The sequence below is a fragment of the Trachypithecus francoisi genome, unplaced genomic scaffold, assembly GCF_009764315.1.
Source record: "Trachypithecus francoisi isolate TF-2019V2 unplaced genomic scaffold, Tfra_2.0 Lachesis_group12, whole genome shotgun sequence".
NCBI lineage: Eukaryota > Metazoa > Chordata > Mammalia > Primates > Cercopithecidae > Trachypithecus > Trachypithecus francoisi.
In genome coordinates, this window is record NW_022681457.1 from 96,146,498 (window position 1) to 96,164,706 (window position 18,209).

The 18,209-nt window shown below is 51.7% G+C and overlaps 1 protein-coding gene, 1 long non-coding RNA gene and 4 other non-coding genes across 8 annotated transcripts; 5 read left to right on the forward strand and 1 right to left on the reverse strand.

Annotated features, from left to right (window-relative positions):
• Nucleotides 1-4,605: 4,605 nt before the first annotated feature.
• RAB42 (RAB42, member RAS oncogene family) lies at nt 4,606-7,579 on the reverse strand. Its single transcript, XM_033227491.1, has 2 exons — nt 7,319-7,579; nt 4,606-6,367 (listed from the first exon to the last, which is right to left on the reverse strand). Exons 1-2 carry the CDS (start codon nt 7,549-7,551, stop codon nt 5,944-5,946), a joined length of 657 nt encoding a protein of 218 aa, XP_033083382.1. The 5' UTR covers nt 7,552-7,579; the 3' UTR covers nt 4,606-5,943.
• A 6,102-nt stretch (nt 7,580-13,681) lies between these two features.
• LOC117093005 lies at nt 13,682-16,855 on the forward strand. 3 transcript variants are annotated; one of them, XR_004440998.1, is made up of 6 exons: nt 13,682-13,971; nt 14,320-14,453; nt 14,896-14,981; nt 15,551-15,620; nt 15,899-15,951; nt 16,752-16,855. It is a non-coding gene; the product is annotated as an uncharacterized LOC117093005 (long non-coding RNA). The 3 variants fall into 3 exon arrangements; XR_004440997.1 differs by having other exon boundaries at nt 14,320-14,436; nt 14,874-14,981; XR_004440996.1 differs by having other exon boundaries at nt 14,320-14,436.
• On the forward strand, nt 14,493-14,627 carry LOC117094051. Its single transcript, XR_004441378.1, has one exon. It is a non-coding gene; the product is annotated as a small nucleolar RNA SNORA16B/SNORA16A family (small nucleolar RNA).
• On the forward strand, nt 15,029-15,160 carry LOC117094066. The gene has a single exon (XR_004441393.1). It is a non-coding gene; the product is annotated as a small nucleolar RNA SNORA44 (small nucleolar RNA).
• LOC117094069 lies at nt 15,647-15,776 on the forward strand. Its single transcript, XR_004441396.1, has one exon. It is a non-coding gene; the product is annotated as a small nucleolar RNA SNORA61 (small nucleolar RNA).
• On the forward strand, nt 16,608-16,681 carry LOC117094087. Its single transcript, XR_004441414.1, has one exon. It is a non-coding gene; the product is annotated as a small nucleolar RNA SNORD99 (small nucleolar RNA).
• Nucleotides 16,856-18,209: the final 1,354 nt, after the last annotated feature.

The window sequence follows — 18,209 nt, forward strand, 5'->3', positions numbered from 1 at the left end:
CTGCACCCCAGTCTGGGCGACAAGAGTGAGACTCCATCTAAAAAAAAAGACTTGAGATATTTTCCCAAGGAGTTAACCAAAAGACGGGCAGGGGCTGGCTGTAACAACAGGATGAGTTCCAAGGACACAGAAGGAGCCATCTGGGACTAGGGAGCCATCCTGGAGAGAATCCCCTGTGCCTGCATGGCTTAAAGCTGGGAGGAGGAAAACAAAGTTAAAATAGGGTCTTACGGCCGAGCGCAGTGGCTCAAGCCTGTAATCCCAGCACTTTGAGGGGCTGCGACGGGCGGATCACGAGGTCAGGAAATCGAGACCATCCTGGCGAACAGGGTGAAACCCCGTCTCTACTAAAAAAAAATACAAAAAACTAGCCGGGCGAGGTGGCGGGCGCCTGTAGTCTCAGCTACTTGGGAGGCTGAGGCAGGAGAATGGCGTAAACCTGGGAGGCAGAGCTTGCAGTGAGCTGAGATCCGGCCACTGCACTCCAGCCTGGGCAACAGAGCGATACTCTGTCTCAAAAAAAAAAAAAAAAAAGAGGTCTTACAATTACCTGAAGCTACAGAAGAAAGGGCCTTCAGAGGCCATCCAATGTGGCCCTTATTTTACAGATAAGAACGCTGAGATCTGGAGAGGTCACTAGGCAGGCCAGGACTCAGACCTGTGCCATTAGTCCAGTGTCCATCCTTCTAAATGGCTTCCAAGGCCCCTTCTCTTGACCCCTCCCTTCCTGGTGGATGAGTTCTCTCCTTGGCCCTCAGGGTTGGGGTGGCACCACAGGCGCGTGCCACCACACCTGGCTAATTTTTTGTATTTTTTGGTAGAAACGGAGCTTCACCGTGTTAGCCAGTATGGTCTCGATCTGTTGACCTCATGTTCCGCCCACCTCAGCCTCCTGAAGTGCTGGGATTGCAGGCGTGAGCCACCGTGCCCAGCCCATTATCCTCATTTTTAAGCCACTGAGGCTTAGAAAGATAAAGTGAGTTGATCAGGGTCCCACTGTTAGTGGAACTGAGATTCAAACCAGGTTTGACAGCAAAGTCTGCCCTATTTTTGGCAGCTGGGATAATGTGGTTAAAAGGAGGTGATGGCTACCTGAGTGTTGCAGGCAGATCAGATAACACATGGAGAGAGAGCTGGGACTTTCCTGGCACAGAAAACAGCATATGTGAAGTCCACAGCCGCAACTGGTTCAGAATTTGGCCGCCTGGGCCAATGGTTAGTGATGATGCAGCTGGCTCCAGGTGATGAAAGGCTTGGACTAGAGCAAAAGGATTTGGATTTTATGCTGTAGGTGTGGGGCCATAGGAGGATTCGAGCAGGGAGGCGGCCAGGCCAAAACTGTTCTTTAAAAAGATCCCTCTGCGTTGAAGTGGATGCTGAATTACAGAAGACCTTGGAGGCCTGAGACTCAAAAGGAGTGGCACAATGTACACTGGTGTCCTCCGCCTTTCCTGTACCCTTGGCACAGGCTTTCCTGTAGGTTGGGCTCGCTCTGCTTGTGCAGGCACACACCCATCAAAGCCACTTACAGCCTCTGAGATTTTGCCACACTGAGGGGGATGGTGAGGGCAGGACTGGAGCACTGAAGTTTGAGAAAGGACCCACCCCGGGGCTGGCCTGAGGCGGCAGACAAGATTATTGGAGCTGGCCTGGATTCACCAGTTTAGCCACATGAGTTTCCCTGTCTTGGAGCTGAGGTCTATGAAATGGACAAGATCAGCCCAACCTTACAGGGTTGCTGTGGGTTTAATAAGCCTCTGGTAGGGCCAGGCACAGTGGCTCACACCTGTAATCCCAGCACTTTGGGAGGCCGAGGTGGGCAGATCACGAGGTCAGAATATCAAGACCATCCTGGCTAACATGGTGAAACCCCGTCTCATTAAAAACACAAAAAATTAGCCGGGCGTGGTGGCACCCGCCTGTAGTCCCAGCTACTCAGGAGGTTGAGGCAGGAGAATTGCTTGAACCTGGGAGGCAGAGGTTACAGTGAGCCGAGATTGCACCACTGCACTCCAGCCTGGATGACACAGCGAGACTCCGTTTCAAAATAATAATAATAAGCCTCTGACGGACCAGGCACAGTGTCATGCCTCTAATCCCAGCACTTGGGGAGCAGGCGGATAACCTGAGGTCGGGAGTTCAAGACCAGCCTGACCAACATGGAGAAACCCTGTCTCTACTAAAAATACAAAATTAGCCGGGCATGGTGGTGCATGCCTATAATCCCAGCTACTGGGGAGGCTGAGGCAGAAGGATCGCTTGAACCCGGGAGGCAGAGGTTGCGGTGAGCAGAGATCGCACCATTGCACTCCAGCCTGGGCAACAAGAGCAAAACTCCATCTCAAAAAAAAAAAGAAAGAAAGAAAAGAAAATTGATGAAGCAGCCAGGCGCGGTGGCTCATGCCTGTAATCCCAGCACTTTGGGAGGCTGAGGCGGGCACAGTACCTCAGGTCAGGAGTTTGAGACCAGCCTGGACAACATGGTAAAACCCTGTCTCTACTGAAAATACAAAAATTAGTCTGGTATGGTGGCACGCACCTGTAGTCCCACCTTCTTGGGAGGCTGAGGCAGGAGAATCGTTTGAACCTGGGAGGCAGAGGTTGCAGTGAGCTGAAATCGCCCCACTGCACTGCAGCCTGGGTGACACAGCGAGACTCTGTCTCAAAAAAAAAAAAAAAAATTGATGAAGGAGACCAGGTGTAGTGGCTCACACCTGTAATCCCAGCATTTTGGGAGGCTGAGGCAGGAGGATTGATTGAGGCCAGGAGTGTGAGACCAGCCTTGGCAACATAGTGACACCCTGTCTCTGCAAACAATTTAAAAGTTAGCTTGGTGAAGCGCACCTGTAGTCCCAGCTACTTGGGAATCTGAGGTGGGAGGATCACTTGAGCCCAGGAGGTCAACATTGCAGTGAGGTGTCATTGCACCACTGCACGCACTCCAGCCTGGGCAACAGAGCAAGACCCTGTATCTTTAAAAAAAGAAAAAAGAAATTGATGAAGGAATGAAAAGACGCCCTAAAGCAAGTCATTTTCCTCTCCTGGCCCCAGCTTTCTTATCTGTGAAATGGGGATGACTGTGTCAACCTCACTACGTTGTCACAAGGATGAATAAGGATGTTTTAAAAAGAAGAGGCAGATCATTTGCAACAACATGGGTGGAACTGGAATTGTAAGTGAAAAAAGCCAGGCACAGAAAGACAAATTTCTCACATTCTCACTTACTTGTGGGAGCTAAAAATTAAAACAATTGAACTCATGGAGATAGAGTAGAATGATGGTGACCAGAGGCTGGCAAGGGTAGTGGTAGGGGAAAGTGGGTATGGCTAATGGGTACAAAAACATATTTTTATTTTATTTTATTTTTTTTTTTTTTGAGACGGAGTCTCGCTCTGTCGCCCAGGCTAGAGTGCAGTGGCCAGATCTCAGCTCACTGCAAGCTCCACCTCCCGGTTTACGCCATTCTCCTGCCTCAGCCTCCTGAGTAGCTGGGACTACAGGCGCCCACCACCTCACCCGGCTAGTTTTTTGTATTTTTTAGTAGAGACAGGGTTTCACCGTGTTAGCCAGGATGGTCTCGATCTCCTGACCTTGTGATCCGCCCGTCTCGGCCTCCCAAAGTGCTGGGATTACAGGCTTGAGCCACCGCGCCCGGCCCATATTTTTATTTTATTTTTATTTATTCATTTTTTGAGATGGAGTCTCGCTCTATCGCCCAGGCTGGAGTGTGGTGGCGCGGTCTCAGCTCACTGCAGCCTCTGCCTCCCAGGTTCCAGTGATTCTCCTGCCTCAGACTCCGGGGTAGCTGGGATTACAGGCATATGCCACCACATCCAGCTAATTTTTGTGTTTTTAGTAGGGACGGGGTTTCACCATGTTGGCCAGGCTGGTCTCAAACTCCTGACCTCAGGTGATCCGCCCACCTTGGCTCTCAGAGTGCTGGGATTACAGGCGTGAGCCACCGCGTCAAGCCAAAAATGTAGTTAAATAGAATGAATAAGATCTAACGTTTGATAGCACAACAGGGTGACTATAGTCAACAGTAATTTATTGTACATTTAGAAATAAAAAAGTACAACTGGATTGTTTGTAATACAAATAAAATATAAATGTCTGAGGTAATGGATATTCCCCACCCCCCACAAAATAAAACAGGTGAATTTTTATGGGTTAAAAAAAAAAAGGCAGGACCAAGTGCACAGGAAGACCCCTCAGCCCCGTCTCCATGGGGAGGAAGCTAAGAAATTCACTCTGATTGAAAAGCTAAGAACCATAGGAAGGAGGGATTATCAGTCTCATGTTACTGACTGAGGAGGAAACCGAAGCTCAAGGAGGTTTGGTTGAACTCCTGACCTCAAGTGAACTGCCTGCCTAGGCCTCCCAAAGTGCTGAGATTACAGGCATGAGCCACTGCACCCAACAAAGTGGCTGTGCTTTTTGCTACAGCACAATGACACCCACTAAGCACTACATCTGCTGAGATTTGGCCTAACATAAACAGCATCTCTTCCATGAAGCCTTCCCCTAATTGCTCCCAGGACATTCCCTGCCTAGCAGTTCCCGTTGTAGGTTAGGTTACCAGGAGGCAGATTCTGAGATGGAGAGGAGTGTGCAGATGTTTATGAGGGGATATTCTTGAGATGGATACCTGTTTTGGGGAAGAAAAGGAAGCAGGATTGGGCACAGGGATAACTCGGCTATGATGTCACAACAATGTCCTCAACGAAGCCTACAGAGACTGATAAAGTTAGGTTTGACTTTCAGAGTTGTCCCGAGCAGGGACAAGAGGGAAAGGCCTTTAAGGCCCCCCAGTAGATGGACATTGGATACGTGCTGCCCTGAAGGGAGGGCCTTTCCCAGAGAGTGGGGCAAGCTGAAGTCCATCATCCAGCGGCACTCCAGCACTGGGAAGAGGGTTGATGGGTTCCCCAGCCAGGAAGGGGGATCTTGGTGGCTCATCACAGTGGCCACTGTGTGCCCAACATAGTTGCTACACATTCATGTTCATCCCAGCCTCCAACACCCATTTTCAGCCCCTGGGCCTAGGGTGGGGGCATTGGCCAGCAACCTTGGATTTGATGTCACATATGAATCCCATGCCCAGAATCATTTTAGCCTGAGGACATAAGGAGCCTCCAAGCCAAGCTCCTCCTGGAATTCCCCGCACCTGCCTTAGCCCATACAGCAGCTTCCTGATGCTGGCTTCTCAGTGTCTGAGCCCAGGCATGCTGCCACAGTGGCCACATCACAGCCAAGAAAGAAGGGAGTGGGAATGAGAGCTTTTGTCATTCAATTCATAGCATGGCAGGCTCTGGGTGAGCACATCCTGTCCACTATCTCATTCATGGTCACCACCTCCTTACAAGGTGGGATCTTTTATGAGCCCCATGGACAGATAAGGACACTGAGGTTCAAGGACAGGAAGTTGCACTTCTGGTCTCTCAGGCCTTTCTTTTCCTCTCTCTCTTTTTTTTTTTTTTTTTTTTTTGAAACAGAGTCTCACTCTGTCACCCAGGCTGGAGTGCAGTGGCACAGTCTTGGCTCACTGCAATCTCTGCCTCCTGGGTTCAAGTGATTCTCCTGCCTTAGCCTCCTGAGTACCTGGGATTACAGACGTGCCACCACACCTGGCTAATTTTTGTATTTTTAATAGAGACGGGGTTTCACCATATTGGCCAGGCTGGCCTTGAACTCCTGACCTCAGGTGATCCGCCATCCTTGGCCTCCGAAAATGCTAAGATTACAGGCGTGAGCCACCGCGCCCGGCCATCAGACCCTTCTTTTCTGTAGAAAGCCTCGACTCCAAAATACAGGAAGCATGACTGTGTCAGGATACTGTTTATATGAATCCTTCTGTCATTTGTCCTCCAGAGAGATACTAACACTCCCCATCCCACCAGGTGAGCTGAGTCTGGGACTGCTTTAACCCTTTCTTTCCTAGAGTTAACACTGGCATGGGCCTGGGTGCTGCTTCCTGCTGGGGGACCTGGGGATTTGGGTCTTGTGGATGAGCCGCACACCGCCCCAGCCCTCTTCTAGCTTGATGTCCCCCTGCTGCAGGGCCTGCTGGATAGCATCTGCGAGAATGTCAAAGGCCAGGCCCACATTGCAGTTGTTTTTAACCGAGGTCTCCACGAAGGCCATGCCCAGGGAGGCAGCCAGCTCCTCGGCCTCCTGGGCTGAGACACAACGGGTGCTCTGCAGGTCACTCTTGTGGCCAACCAGCAGGAAGATGACCTTGTCTGGGCCCTGAGTGGCCATTACCTCCTGGTGCCAGTCTTGGATGTGTTCAAAGGACTTCCTGTTTGTCACATCAAAGACCAGCAGGACACCCACCACGTTCCGGTAAAAGGACCTGGTGATGCACCTGGGGAGGCAGGGAGGCAGAGAGGTAAGCTGGGAGAGACTGATGCCTTCATGACACCCCCAGAGGCAGGACCTCCTCCCCCTGGGATCCACACACCCCAGCAGGGCTCATTTCACGCGGCCCTGTGGTTCTCTGCCTCGGTATCTGCGTCTCTCCTAACAGTCTGGGAGTTGGCCGGGCGCGGTGGCTCATGCCAGTAATTCCAGCACTTTGGGAGGCCGAGGTGGGTGGATCATGAGGTCAGGAGATCGAGACCATCCTGGCTAACACGGTGAAACCCCGTCTCTAGTAAAAATACAAAAAAATTAGCCGGGCGTGGTGGCGGGCACCTGTAGTTCTAGCTTCTCGGGAGGCTGAGGCAGGAGAATGGCGTGAACCCGGGAGGCGGAGCTTGCAGAGAGCCGAGATCGCGCCACTGCACTCCAGGCTGCGCGACAGAGCGAGACTCCGTCTCAAAAAAATAAATAAATAAATAAATAAAAGCCTCGGTGCTTCCCAGTTAGGGTGCAAGCGTAACTCGAATCCCTCATTCCTGGAGGAGGCCTGGTGCTGCCCTGACCTAAGTTTTCGCTTCTCCGTTCTCTTCCTGGCAAACTCCTGCCGATCCTTTAAGGTCAACACAAACTTCTCTCCCTTCCACATCTCCTCGCCACTTCCCGCTCTGTTCTGAGCTCTCAGCACCGGGGGCCAGTATCACTCATCTCTCCAGAGTCCAGAGCTCAAAACCAGGGATGTTCCTGGGCTCTGGGACTCGGCCCACCCCGCAGTGTTCGTGGGGAAAATGACTCCAAGCAGGGGAGGGTCTGCACCCAGCGGACCAGACGGGACCCAGGGCAGGGACCTCGCCCTCCGCTTGACCTCTAAGTTGGCCTCTACGGAGGTTGCCGTGGCCGAGCGCACTGGCACCATGCCCCCCACCAGGAGTCCCTCCCGCGCCCCGGCTTCCCGCACCTGAAGCGCTCGTGGCCCGCGGTGTCCCAGAGCTGCAGCTTGACCCGCGGCCCGGCCCGCAGCTGCAGCGCGCGGCGGTAGCACTCGGCGCCCACAGTGGGCTCAGGCTCGGGCTCCGGCTCCGGGGCGCCAGGCGCGCCCGCCACGTAACTCCTCAGCAGCGACGTCTTGCCCACCGCCGCGTCCCCCAGCAGGGCAACCCGAAATTGGTAGCGGCAGCCCTCGCCCTCCATGGCCACGTCCGCCGCCCAGCTGCCCGCAGGCGTTTTGTCCGCGCCCCGCCCCCGCCCCTGCCGCGCACCGCCCCCAGCTCCCGGCGCCCAACCACCGTCCCCGGCGGGGCACCGAGGTGGTCGGACCGAGAGGAAACTCCTGGCCAAGTTTCTCTCTCTCGAAGCCTCAGTTCTCTCCTCTGTAAAAGGGGGCTAGTGATGACCCCTACTTCACAGGATAAAGGGATGAAGTGAGGAGGGGCCTCACTCATTCCTTCATCTCCAGCCCCACCCCCTTACCCGCTCCACCCCGCCCGCCGTGGGTTCCCTAGTTGGCCCCCACCCCTCTGCTGGACCCGGGAAGGCCACTCGGGAAGTGAGTGGTTTGTAGGTGCTCCCTCTCCACCCAGAAGCCCTTTCCTGGAGCCCTCATTAGCCCTGGCCTGGGGCCTCTAGTTCAATGTTCAGGTTCAACATTCAACAGCACCCACGGCTTCCTCCAATGCCTGTCTGAGTTGGACACCAGGGCCCCAGAAGGAACTTGGGCACAGTCTGGTTGAGGAGGCAGGACAGATACAGACAACTGTAATTCTAAAGGGAGTGCAGTTGGCCTGTGGATTTGACAGCTACATGTATGAGGCCAAAGGTCAGTTCATGTTTTGTGGACAGCAACCCTTTGATAGGGCCATGGGAGTGCCCCTCTTAGCGCTGAGAAGACTGAGGCTCAGAGGCACGGCTTGTCCCAGGTCACACAGCAGAGCTGGGACTCACATCCAGGTTTGTCTCATCCTTCATCACCCACTTGATGCCACAAAAGGGGACAAAGCAGGTCCCACGAGCACTAAGACACTGGTTGAATTTTGTTTGGGTGAGGGGCTAGGGTGAGGCAGCACATGAGCCTCCAAAGTTTACTCCACCCTTTCCAGGCTGGCCTTCTGGAAACCCAGGGCACTGAGGCTGGAGGTCCAGTTGCTCCAGACAACTCTAGTCTCTCTAGTCTTTATTTATTTATTTATTTATTTATTTATTTATTTATTATTTTTAGACGGAGTCTCACTCTGTTGCCCAGGCTAGAGTGCAGTGGCAGGATTTCGGCTCACTGCAACCTCTACCTCCTGGGTCCAAGCCATCCTCCCAACTCAGCCTCCCAAGTAGCTGGGATTACAGGCACAAGGCCCAGCTAATTTTTGTATTTTTAGTAGAGACGGGGTTTTACCATGTTAGCCAAGGTGGTCTTGAACTCCTGACCTCAAGTGATCTGCCCACCTCCATCTCCCAAAGCGCTGGGATTATATGTGTGACCCACCATGTCCGGCCCACATGCATTTCTGACCACCTCTAATGTCAGTCTCTCTCCTAGGCTGCAGGCTCCTTGAGGGCAGGGGTGATGATTATATCCTCAGGGCCTAACTCAGCGCTTAGCATAAAGTAGAAACTCAAGTCGCAGTGGCTCACATCTGTAATCCCAGCACTTTTGGAGGCTAACGTGGGTGGATCACTTCAGGTCAGGGGTTCAAGACCAGTCTGGCCAACATGGTGAAACTCTGTTTTTACTAAAAATACAAAAATTAGCCGGGCATGGTGGCACGTGCCTATAATCCCATCTACTTGGGAGGCTGAGGCAGGAGAATCGCTTGAACCCGGGAGGCGGAGCTTGCAGTGAGCCAAGATCGCATCACTGCACTCTAGCCTGGGTGACAGAGCGAGACTCTGTCTCAAATAATAATAATAATAAGCTCAGTAAATATTTATAGCTAGATGAATTAATGAAAGTGGTTAAGTGCTGTTCATTCACCCATCCATTTATTCAGTCAAACACCATGATGGAGCTGGATTTAGGAAGCCAAAAGGTCAGAGAAGCCCATCCCAGCTGATGTTGAAGCTGGGTCTCCAAGGATAAGCGGGAAATGGGAAGGTCAAGGAGAAAGGAGACTCTAGAGAGGCATGAAGCAGCTAGAAATGCAGTCTGACCCCAGCTCTCCCTGAGGACTTTCCGGTCAGCCCACGTGGGCAATGCACTGTCAGCATCTGGCTTCTTGAACTTCCTCCCTCTCCCTGCTCCTACTGTGGGCTGGGATCATGTGTCTGCCTCTGACTGCAGTTAAATCCAGATGTCAGCTGACCTCTGCCACAGATTCACTGGATACCCTGGGGTAAGTTATTTCCCTTCCCTAATCCCTGCTTCCTCTTCTGCTAAATCAGGCAAATCATGGTACCTACCTCAGGGTAGTTCTGGAGGAGCCGCGTGACACAGCAGTTAAGGTTATCTGCATTTGCATTAGAACAGATCTGGGTTGGGCTGGGCACAGTGGCTCAGGCCGGTAATCCCAGCGCTTTGGGAGGCTGAGGTGGGTGGATCAGGAGGTCACAACCATCCTGGCCAACATTGTGAAACCCCGTGTCTACTAAAAATATAAAAATTAGCTGGGTGTGATGGCACGCGCCTGTAGTCTTCTGGTTTTTTGATAGCTTTATTGAGGAATAATTGACACATAATAAACTGCACAAGCCTGGGCAACAAAGCAAGACTTCATCTCAAAAAAAAAAAGTTTAATAATTTTTTTTTTTTTTTGAGACGGAGTCTCGCTCTGTCACCCAGGCTGGAGTGCAATGGTCGGATCTCGGCTCACTGCAAGCTCCGCCTCCCGGGTTTACGCCATTCTCCTGCCTCAGCCTCCGGAGTAGCTGGGACTACAGGTGCCCACTACCTCGCCCGGCTAGTTATTTTGTATTTTTTAGTAGAGACGGGGTTTGACCATGTTAGCCAGGATGGTCTTGATCTCCTGACCTTGTGATCCGCCCGTCTTGGCCTCCCAAAGTGCTGGGATTACAGGTTTGAGCTACTGCGCCCGGCCAAGTTTAATAATTTTATTTTTGGCCGGGCGCGGTGGCTCAAGCCTGTAATCCCAGCACTTTGGGAGGCCGAGACGGGCGGATCACGAGGTCAGGAGATCGAGACCATCCTGGCTAATACGCTGAAACCCCGTCTCTACTAAAAATACAAAAACTAGCCGGGCGAGGTGGCTGGCGCCTGTAGTCCCAGCTACTCGGGAGGCTGAGGCAGGAGAATGGCGTAAACCCAGGAGGCAGAGCTTGCAGTGAGCTGAGATCTGGCCACTGCACTCCAGTCCGGGCGACAGAGCGAGACTCCGTCTCAAAAAAAAAAAAAAAAAAAAAAAAAAAATAATTTTAATTTTTTTTTTTTTTGAGACGGTGTCTCGCTCTTGTCACCCAGGCTGGAGTGTAACGGCTCCATCTTGGCTCACTTCGAACCTCCGCTTCCTGGGTTCAAATGATTCTCCTGCCCCAGCCTCCCAAGTAGCTGGGATTACAGGCGCCCGCCACCATGCCCAGCTATTTTTTGTATTTTTAGTAGAGACGAGTTTTCTTTTCTTTTTTCTTTTTTTTTTTTTTTTTGAGAGATGGAGTCTGGCTTTGTCGCCCAGGCTGGAGTGCAGTGGCGCGATCTCGGCTCACTGCAAGCTCCGCCTCCCAGGTTCCCGCCATTCTCCTACCTCAGCCTCCGGAGTAGCTGGGACTACAGGCGCCGCCACCACGCCCGGCTAATTTTTTGTATTTTTAGTAGAGACGGGGTTTCACCGTGTTAGGATGGTCTCGATCTCCTGACCTCGTGATCCACCCGCCTCGGCCTCCCAAAGTACTGGGATTACAGGCGTGAGCCACCGCGCCCGGCGAGACGAGTTTTCATCATGTTCGCTAGGCTGGACTTGAACTCCTGACCTCAGGTCATCCACCCCCCCCACCCCTGCACCCCCCCCCCACTCGGCCTCCCAAAGTGCTGGAATTACAGGTGTGAGCCACCGCGCCTGGCCTAATTATTAAGCTTTTAGAGCATAAACTACAAAAGAAAAAACTGGCATATTAGACTTCGTAAAAATTAAAAACTTTTAGTAGGCTGGCTGACATGTGGAGACCAGACTGTCGGGAGCAACAGCAGGATCTGGGAGATAGGAGACTATTGCTATCATCTGGGTCAAGGATTAGGGTAATATAAGTGGAAGGGGTAAGAAACAGATTATTGATACATTTTAAAGGTAGAGCACACAGGAGTTGCTGATGGCTTGGACACGTGATGTTAGAGAAAGAGAGGAGTCCAGGACCACAGGGCATGCGCCCCCACGACCTGATAAGTAGTACCTACTTTTTAAAGTGTAAGCAAGGAAAGTTGGCATCTACCTGGGAGGCTGGGGTGGAAGAATTGCCTGAGCCCAGTTGGTCGAGGCTGCAATGAGCCTTGATCAGGCCACTGCACTCCAGCCCGGGCAACAGAACAAGACCCCGTCTCAAATAAAAAAGTGTATGTAAGAATAAAACTTAAGCGGAGCACGGTGACTCACTCCTGTAATCCCAGCACTTTGGGAGGCCGAGACGGGCGGATCACAAGGTCAGGAGATCGAGACCATCCTGGCTAACACGGTGAAACCCCGTCTCTACTAAAAATACAAAAAAAAAGTAGCCGGGCGTAGTGGCGGGCGCCTGTAGTCCCAGCTACTTGGGAGGCTGAGGCAGGAGAATGGCGTGAACCCGGGAGGCGGAGCTTGCAGTGAGCCAAGATCTCCCCACTGCACTCCAGCCTGGGCAACAGAGCAAGACTCTGTCTCAAAAAAATAAATAAATGAATAAATAAAAATTAATAGATTAGGCACAGGATGGGTGTTTAATTCTCGGCAATCACCACTAAGTTTTCATACTGAGACTTATTCATTCCATGGACAAAACATTGCCCTATGTGTGGTGCCTGAGGTGGGCTCCAAATTCCAGTCCTCTCCTCGCTTGCAATGTGATCCATTCCTAAGTTTCCTTATTTTTTGATTTGTTTTTCTAAGACCACCAGAGCGAGCACAAAAGAACCAGCGAGTAGGCAAGGCTAAAAGCAAAACTGCAAATTTATTCTTTGGTCATCTAGCTCCAGAGAAAAAGGTATGGGGGTGAAGTCTGTTGGCCTCCGGCAAAGGAGGCCGAGAGAGTCACCCAGTAGAGCTCTCGGGCAGAGTTCCTAATGCAGTCCCGACAAAGGTAGGGGCTGAGGAAGCCCGCCCCGTGCATCTGCCGAGAGTGGCTTTTCTAGGAGTGGAAGGGCAATAGGCGGGGCACGGACGCGTCAGGGGAGTGGGGGGGAAGGCGCCGCAGGTGCCACCAGGTAAATCTTGATCTCTTCGGATTGACATCACCTGGCGCATGCCTGGTTGGTCTGCACCTTCCCGGGCGCCAGCTGCATCCTCGCGCACACGGGGAAAAGTTGGTGATGAAAAACCCGGAAATGCACCATCTTGCCTCCATTCGTCAAAACATTTTTATGTATTTATTTATTTATTTTTGAGACAGTCTTGCTCTGTCACCCAGGCTGGAGTGCAGTGGCATGATCTCCGCTCACTGCAACCTCCGCCTCCCAAGTTCAAGCGATTCTCCTGCCTCAGCCTCCTGAGTAGCTGGTATTACAGGCGCGCACCATCACGCCCGGCTAATTTTTGTATTTTTAGTAGAAACGGGGTTTCACCATGTTAGCCAGGCTGGTCTCAAACTCCTGACCTTGTGATCCGCCCACCTCGGCCTCCCAAAGTGCTGGGATTACAGGCATGAGCCACCGCGCCCGGCCAAGTTTCCTTATTTGTCAGAGCATACACAGGGTTTTTATGAAAACTAGATCAGATAATCAGGCACAGTTTAAATAGCACGCGCTCAGTGAAATTATATATTAGTGAAAGAGACAAGCCTTGAATAAAGAAATTGCCTTTCGGGGAGTATGACCCCCTCCCCGAAACCCACTCAGGCGCTGCTCGCTCGCACTCCCACAGAACTCTGAGCAGAGCCGGAGTCCTTTCCCAGCACACGGGGTTCATTTCTAGACTTTGAAAGATATCCCGGAGACAACTCCAGAGGCCAAGGCGGGTCGGCTTCCTGCGTGGGCCCAGTGCCGAGTACTGAAAGATGAAGGCGCTTCTTCCCGCTCGGAGGAAAGCCTCCGGCGATTCGCGCTTCGCAGGCTGGGTGGGGATGGAAACGCGTGTAGGGCTTGGGAGGTGACGCGCTGACAACGCCGGGGCGAGCAAACTACAATTCCCAGGCAGCTGTGCGCCACGCGCGCGGCCGACTGTCGGGCGTGGCCGCGAGGGGCAGCCTATATAAGCTCTTGCACGGGGCTACAGCGCCCTTTTTGCCCGCCTGGGCTCGCCATATTTAAGCTTCATTTTACCTCACTGCAAGCCATTCCCCGCTAGTTGCTGCTACCGCCCCGCACTCGCCGGTACTTTCTCCCAAGGCCTCGATATGGTGGTGAACGTGGCACGGAGGAGTCGGACCTTCCTACCCAGTGGGTCCGAGCTCCAGAAGGGACCCTCGGTCTTGAGAGAGGTCGGATCCCACGGGGGCCGCGCCCTTCGCTCGCTTCGGCCTGTGCAACTCTGCGCTCGGGGCTGACAGGTGAGTGTTGCCGGCAGGCGGCTGGGTTTATGGAAGGGGTTTTGGGACCGGTCTCCTGGGGATGCGGGGATGAAGCCCTGGGCCTGAAATGTCTTAATGTGGGGGAGGCCGCCTGCTGGTGTCAGGATGGCCTCCAGCTGAATCTATGACAGTTACCAGCTAGGTGATTTTGGGACTAGTGACTACGCGCGAGGCCTCTGGAGGTCGCCCTCGTGGACACGGTTTTCAGAAGGACGGGTTTTAGGCATTGAGACCCTTGTGTGCATCCCAGCTTGTTGCTTTCAGCCTAAGTGACTAAGCGACCTTCAGCAAGTAACTTAATCGGTCTAAACCTCTTATCTGTAATAGGCGGATAAAAAGGTCCCATCAAGATTGAGAAAAAGCACACCAAATATTGGCACAGCGTGGGCGGTGGGGCCTACAGGATGACTGACTTAGTCAACAGATTCCGGCGCACTTCCGCAGGTAGTAATGATGGACAGGTGAGGCTTTAGGTGGCTGCCCTGGGATCTGAATTGCCCCTTGGCCCTTATCGAAGCTGCAGCTGCTTCCGCATAGCTGCTGTGGTCAAAAAGGAGCCCAGAGTGACAGTTTTCCTTGACGGTCGCCGTTCTGTTTGTTGTAACTGATCTGCAACATTTTGGGAAAATACAGTTCCATTATACTTGCTATCTTTCAGCTGTAGCCAGAGACCTTTATCAAAATGGGCCTGTTTCCACAGACCAGCAGAACGGTTGGGGGTTTGCATGTACAGTTAACCACCATAAGATTCTCGTACTGGGAAAATCCAGCTGGGATGTGACACAGCTTAACTGATAGCATCAGTATTCGGACCAAAGGCTGGTCAGATTTGTATGGTTCTGAGGACCAAATGATGGGAGCAATAAAATTGTTCTTGACAGGTGTTCTCATTTTGCTGTCCAGATGAAGACTCTGAGATGACAGAAGGTCATCTGTCTGGTGATCGAGGACTCCCGGGGTCACATCAGTGATGAAATGCAGGGGACCTGGTAGGTTTCTTTTGGAGACTGACTGGGGGCTCCCTGGTGGGACAGAACAGCATGTTTCCAAGGGCTGTGGCTCGTGGTAGCCATGGGATCTCCAACTGCATGCAAGAGCAACCTGGAAAGACTTTGACAGCGCAGGTCACTACAATACCTGCAAGCTGCCACTCAGCTTTCCTATAATGTTTCAGGACCAGGGCTGGAAGCCTTCCACGTGTCCACTTCCAATGTAGGTGGGTGTGTTTTTTTTTTTGAGGCGGAGTCTCGCTCTGTCACCCAGGCTGGAGTGCAGTGGCATGATCTCGGCTCATGGCAACCTCCGCCTCGCGGGTTCAAGCGATTCTCCTGCCTCAGCCTTCCAAGTATCTGGGATTACAGGTGCCCGCCATCACACCCAGCTAATTTTCTTGTATTTTTAGTATAGATGGGTTTCACCGTGTTGGCTAGATTGGTCTCGAGCTCCTGGCCTCAGGTGATTCGCCCCCTTGGCCTCCCCTCCCAAAGTGCTGGGATTACAGGCATGAACCACCACTCCTGGCCAGTTTAGCTTTCACACTAAGCTTTTTGTTCTGCAGGTTGCCCCCAAGTTTCCTGGCAGTGTGTGATCCTGAGGAGGTGAGCTTGTGTCTGGAGCTGTGCTTTAAGGTAAAGTTGATGTGGAACACAGCTTAATCCTCCTGTTCCCTTTCCCATCGGATCTGAACACCGGTCTTGGTGGTCGTAAAAGGAGGAAAAGTAATAGTGAAGCTGGCCTGAATGTTGTAATCTGGTATATGGCATGTGGGCTAGTTTCAGACAGGTTCAGAGATGGTTGGATCTCTGAAATTGTAAAATGAAATATAGGCTAAGGGAAGGATGTGTATGAAGCTCTGGAGGTTGGTTAGCTTTCTTGCCTCTTAATTAAGGGTGTTGTTTTCTTTTAGATTCACATTACATGCAAAGCTGTCCTCGCGTGACTATGGACCTATGGAGTTGGGTAAGTTAGTGACCACCCGAAGCTCTGTCAGCGTGTAGCTGCAGGTAGTAGTGCTCAGTTGTCGGGGATCCTGTCCTAAGTAGTCAGCCTAATAGAACTATAAGGTTACTTGGGTCTGTGTCAAAGTTTTTTTTTTTTTTTTTTTTAAGACGGGGTCTTTGTCACCCAGGCTGGAGTGCAGTGGCACGATATTGGCTCATTGCAAACTCCACCTCCCAGGTTCAAGTGATTCTTGTGCCTCAGCCTCCTGAGTAGCTGGGACTATAACCATGCACCACTATGCCCGGCTAATTTTTGTATTTTAAGTAGAGACAGGGTTTTGCCATGTTGCCCAGGGCAGTCTTGAACTCCTGACCCCCAGTGATCTGCCTGCCTTGGCCTACCAAAGTGCTGGGATTACAGGCATTTTAGTAACATTTACATTTGGCCTTCCTTGTGTGCCCTGTTTGTTAGCTGTTCATTACCAGAGGGCAAAGATGCTTAGAACATGATTTGCCCACCCTGCAAGACCACATATTGCTGGAAGTTGAAGGCAGCAGAGGGCACTGTGGGCCACAAGGCCTGGTAGCCGCAAATGTTTAGTGGTGGCTGGAGCTCATGATGCATTCTTTGGTAGGACTTCAAGGGGTTCCATGTAGCACACACTATTTAGAATGACTGGTCCAGGATGAAACCTAATCTGAGTGGACATCCATGGATGAGAAATGCGGATATGGGACTGAGACCAGCTCCTAGGAAAATGCCTGGTTCTGGGGAAAATCTGGGAATTACTAACACAATGGCTTACACTTCCTTTGCAGGAGAATCTCTATGGGAAGCAGAAGGCAAGACCCCGGTCATTTTAGGTAGAAACAACAGCATGCTCTAGGTGCAGATCAATTAAAGATTAATAAAGACTGATAAATACCTGATATAAATGATGAATTGATGGGTGCTGACGAGTTGATGGGTGCAGCACACCAACATGGCACAAGTATACATATGTAACAAACCTGCACGTTATGCACATGTACCCTAGAACTTAAAGTATAATAAAAAAAAAATAAAATAAAATAAATAAAAAATAAAAAAGACTGATAAAAGTATATTTGTGTTTGTATTTTTTTGGTCTCTAGAAACCTGGTCTCTTCCTGAGCTCAAGCAATCCACCTCCCAAAGTGAGCCACCATGCCCAGCCCTTTGGAGATTTTTTTTATCATCTACGATGAATGCTTTGCCTCAAGCAGTAAGCCCCCAAAATTGCTCTAGCACAAAACTAGAATCAGATACAGCTTTTATCATAAGCCCCAGAGGGGCCAGCAAGTATGGGTGCTTCCCCATTCTCCAAAGTTCATATGGAGGAGCTGCCTTCCATATCTTAACTTTCTGAGCTGCTTATCTCCCATATTGATCCTAAAGTGATCCAGCCAGGCCTTGTATATGCAGATGCTGAATATACAAAAAAACATGAAAATAAGATGAGACCCATTCTTGTGAGCATTCTTTTTTTTTTTTTGAGACGGAGTCTGGCTCTGTCACGCAAGCTGGAGTGCACTGGCCAGATCTCAGCTCACTGCAAGCTCCGCCTCCTGGGTTCACGCCATTCTCCTGCCTCAGCCTCCCAAGTAGCTGGGACTACAGTCACCCGCCACCTCGCCCGGCTAGTTTTTGTATTTTTAGTAGAGACTTTAGTAGAGACGGGGTTTCACTGTGTTAGCCAGGATGGTCTCGATCTCCTGACCTTGTGATCCGCCCGCCTCGGCCACCCAAAGTGCTGGGATTACAGGCTTGAGCCACCGCGCCGGACTTGTGAGCATTTTTTTTTTTTTTTTTTTTTGAGGCGGAGTCTCGCTCTGTCGCCGGGACTGGAGTGCAGTGGCCGGATCTCAGCTCACTGCAAGCTCCGCCTCCCGGGTTTACGCCATTCTCCTGCCTCAGCCTCCCGAGTAGCTGGGACTACAGGCCCCCGCCACCTCGCCCGGCTAGTTTTTGTATTTTTAGTAGAGACTTTAGTAGAGACGGGGTTTCACTGTGTTAGCCAGGATGGTCTCGATCTCCTGACCTCGTGATCCGCGCGTCTCGGCCTCCCAAAGTGCTGGGATTACAGGCTTGAGCCACCGCGCCCGGCCCTGTGAGCATTCTTAAGTCAACTGGCCTGCTCTATCACCCCACCACATCCTACCTCCTAGGGGTATGCTCTGCCCCTGCTTACAGTGCCCTACCTAGCTGCCAGACTCTAAAGTTAGAACAGCAGGTACTATAAATACTCCAGAGAGCCT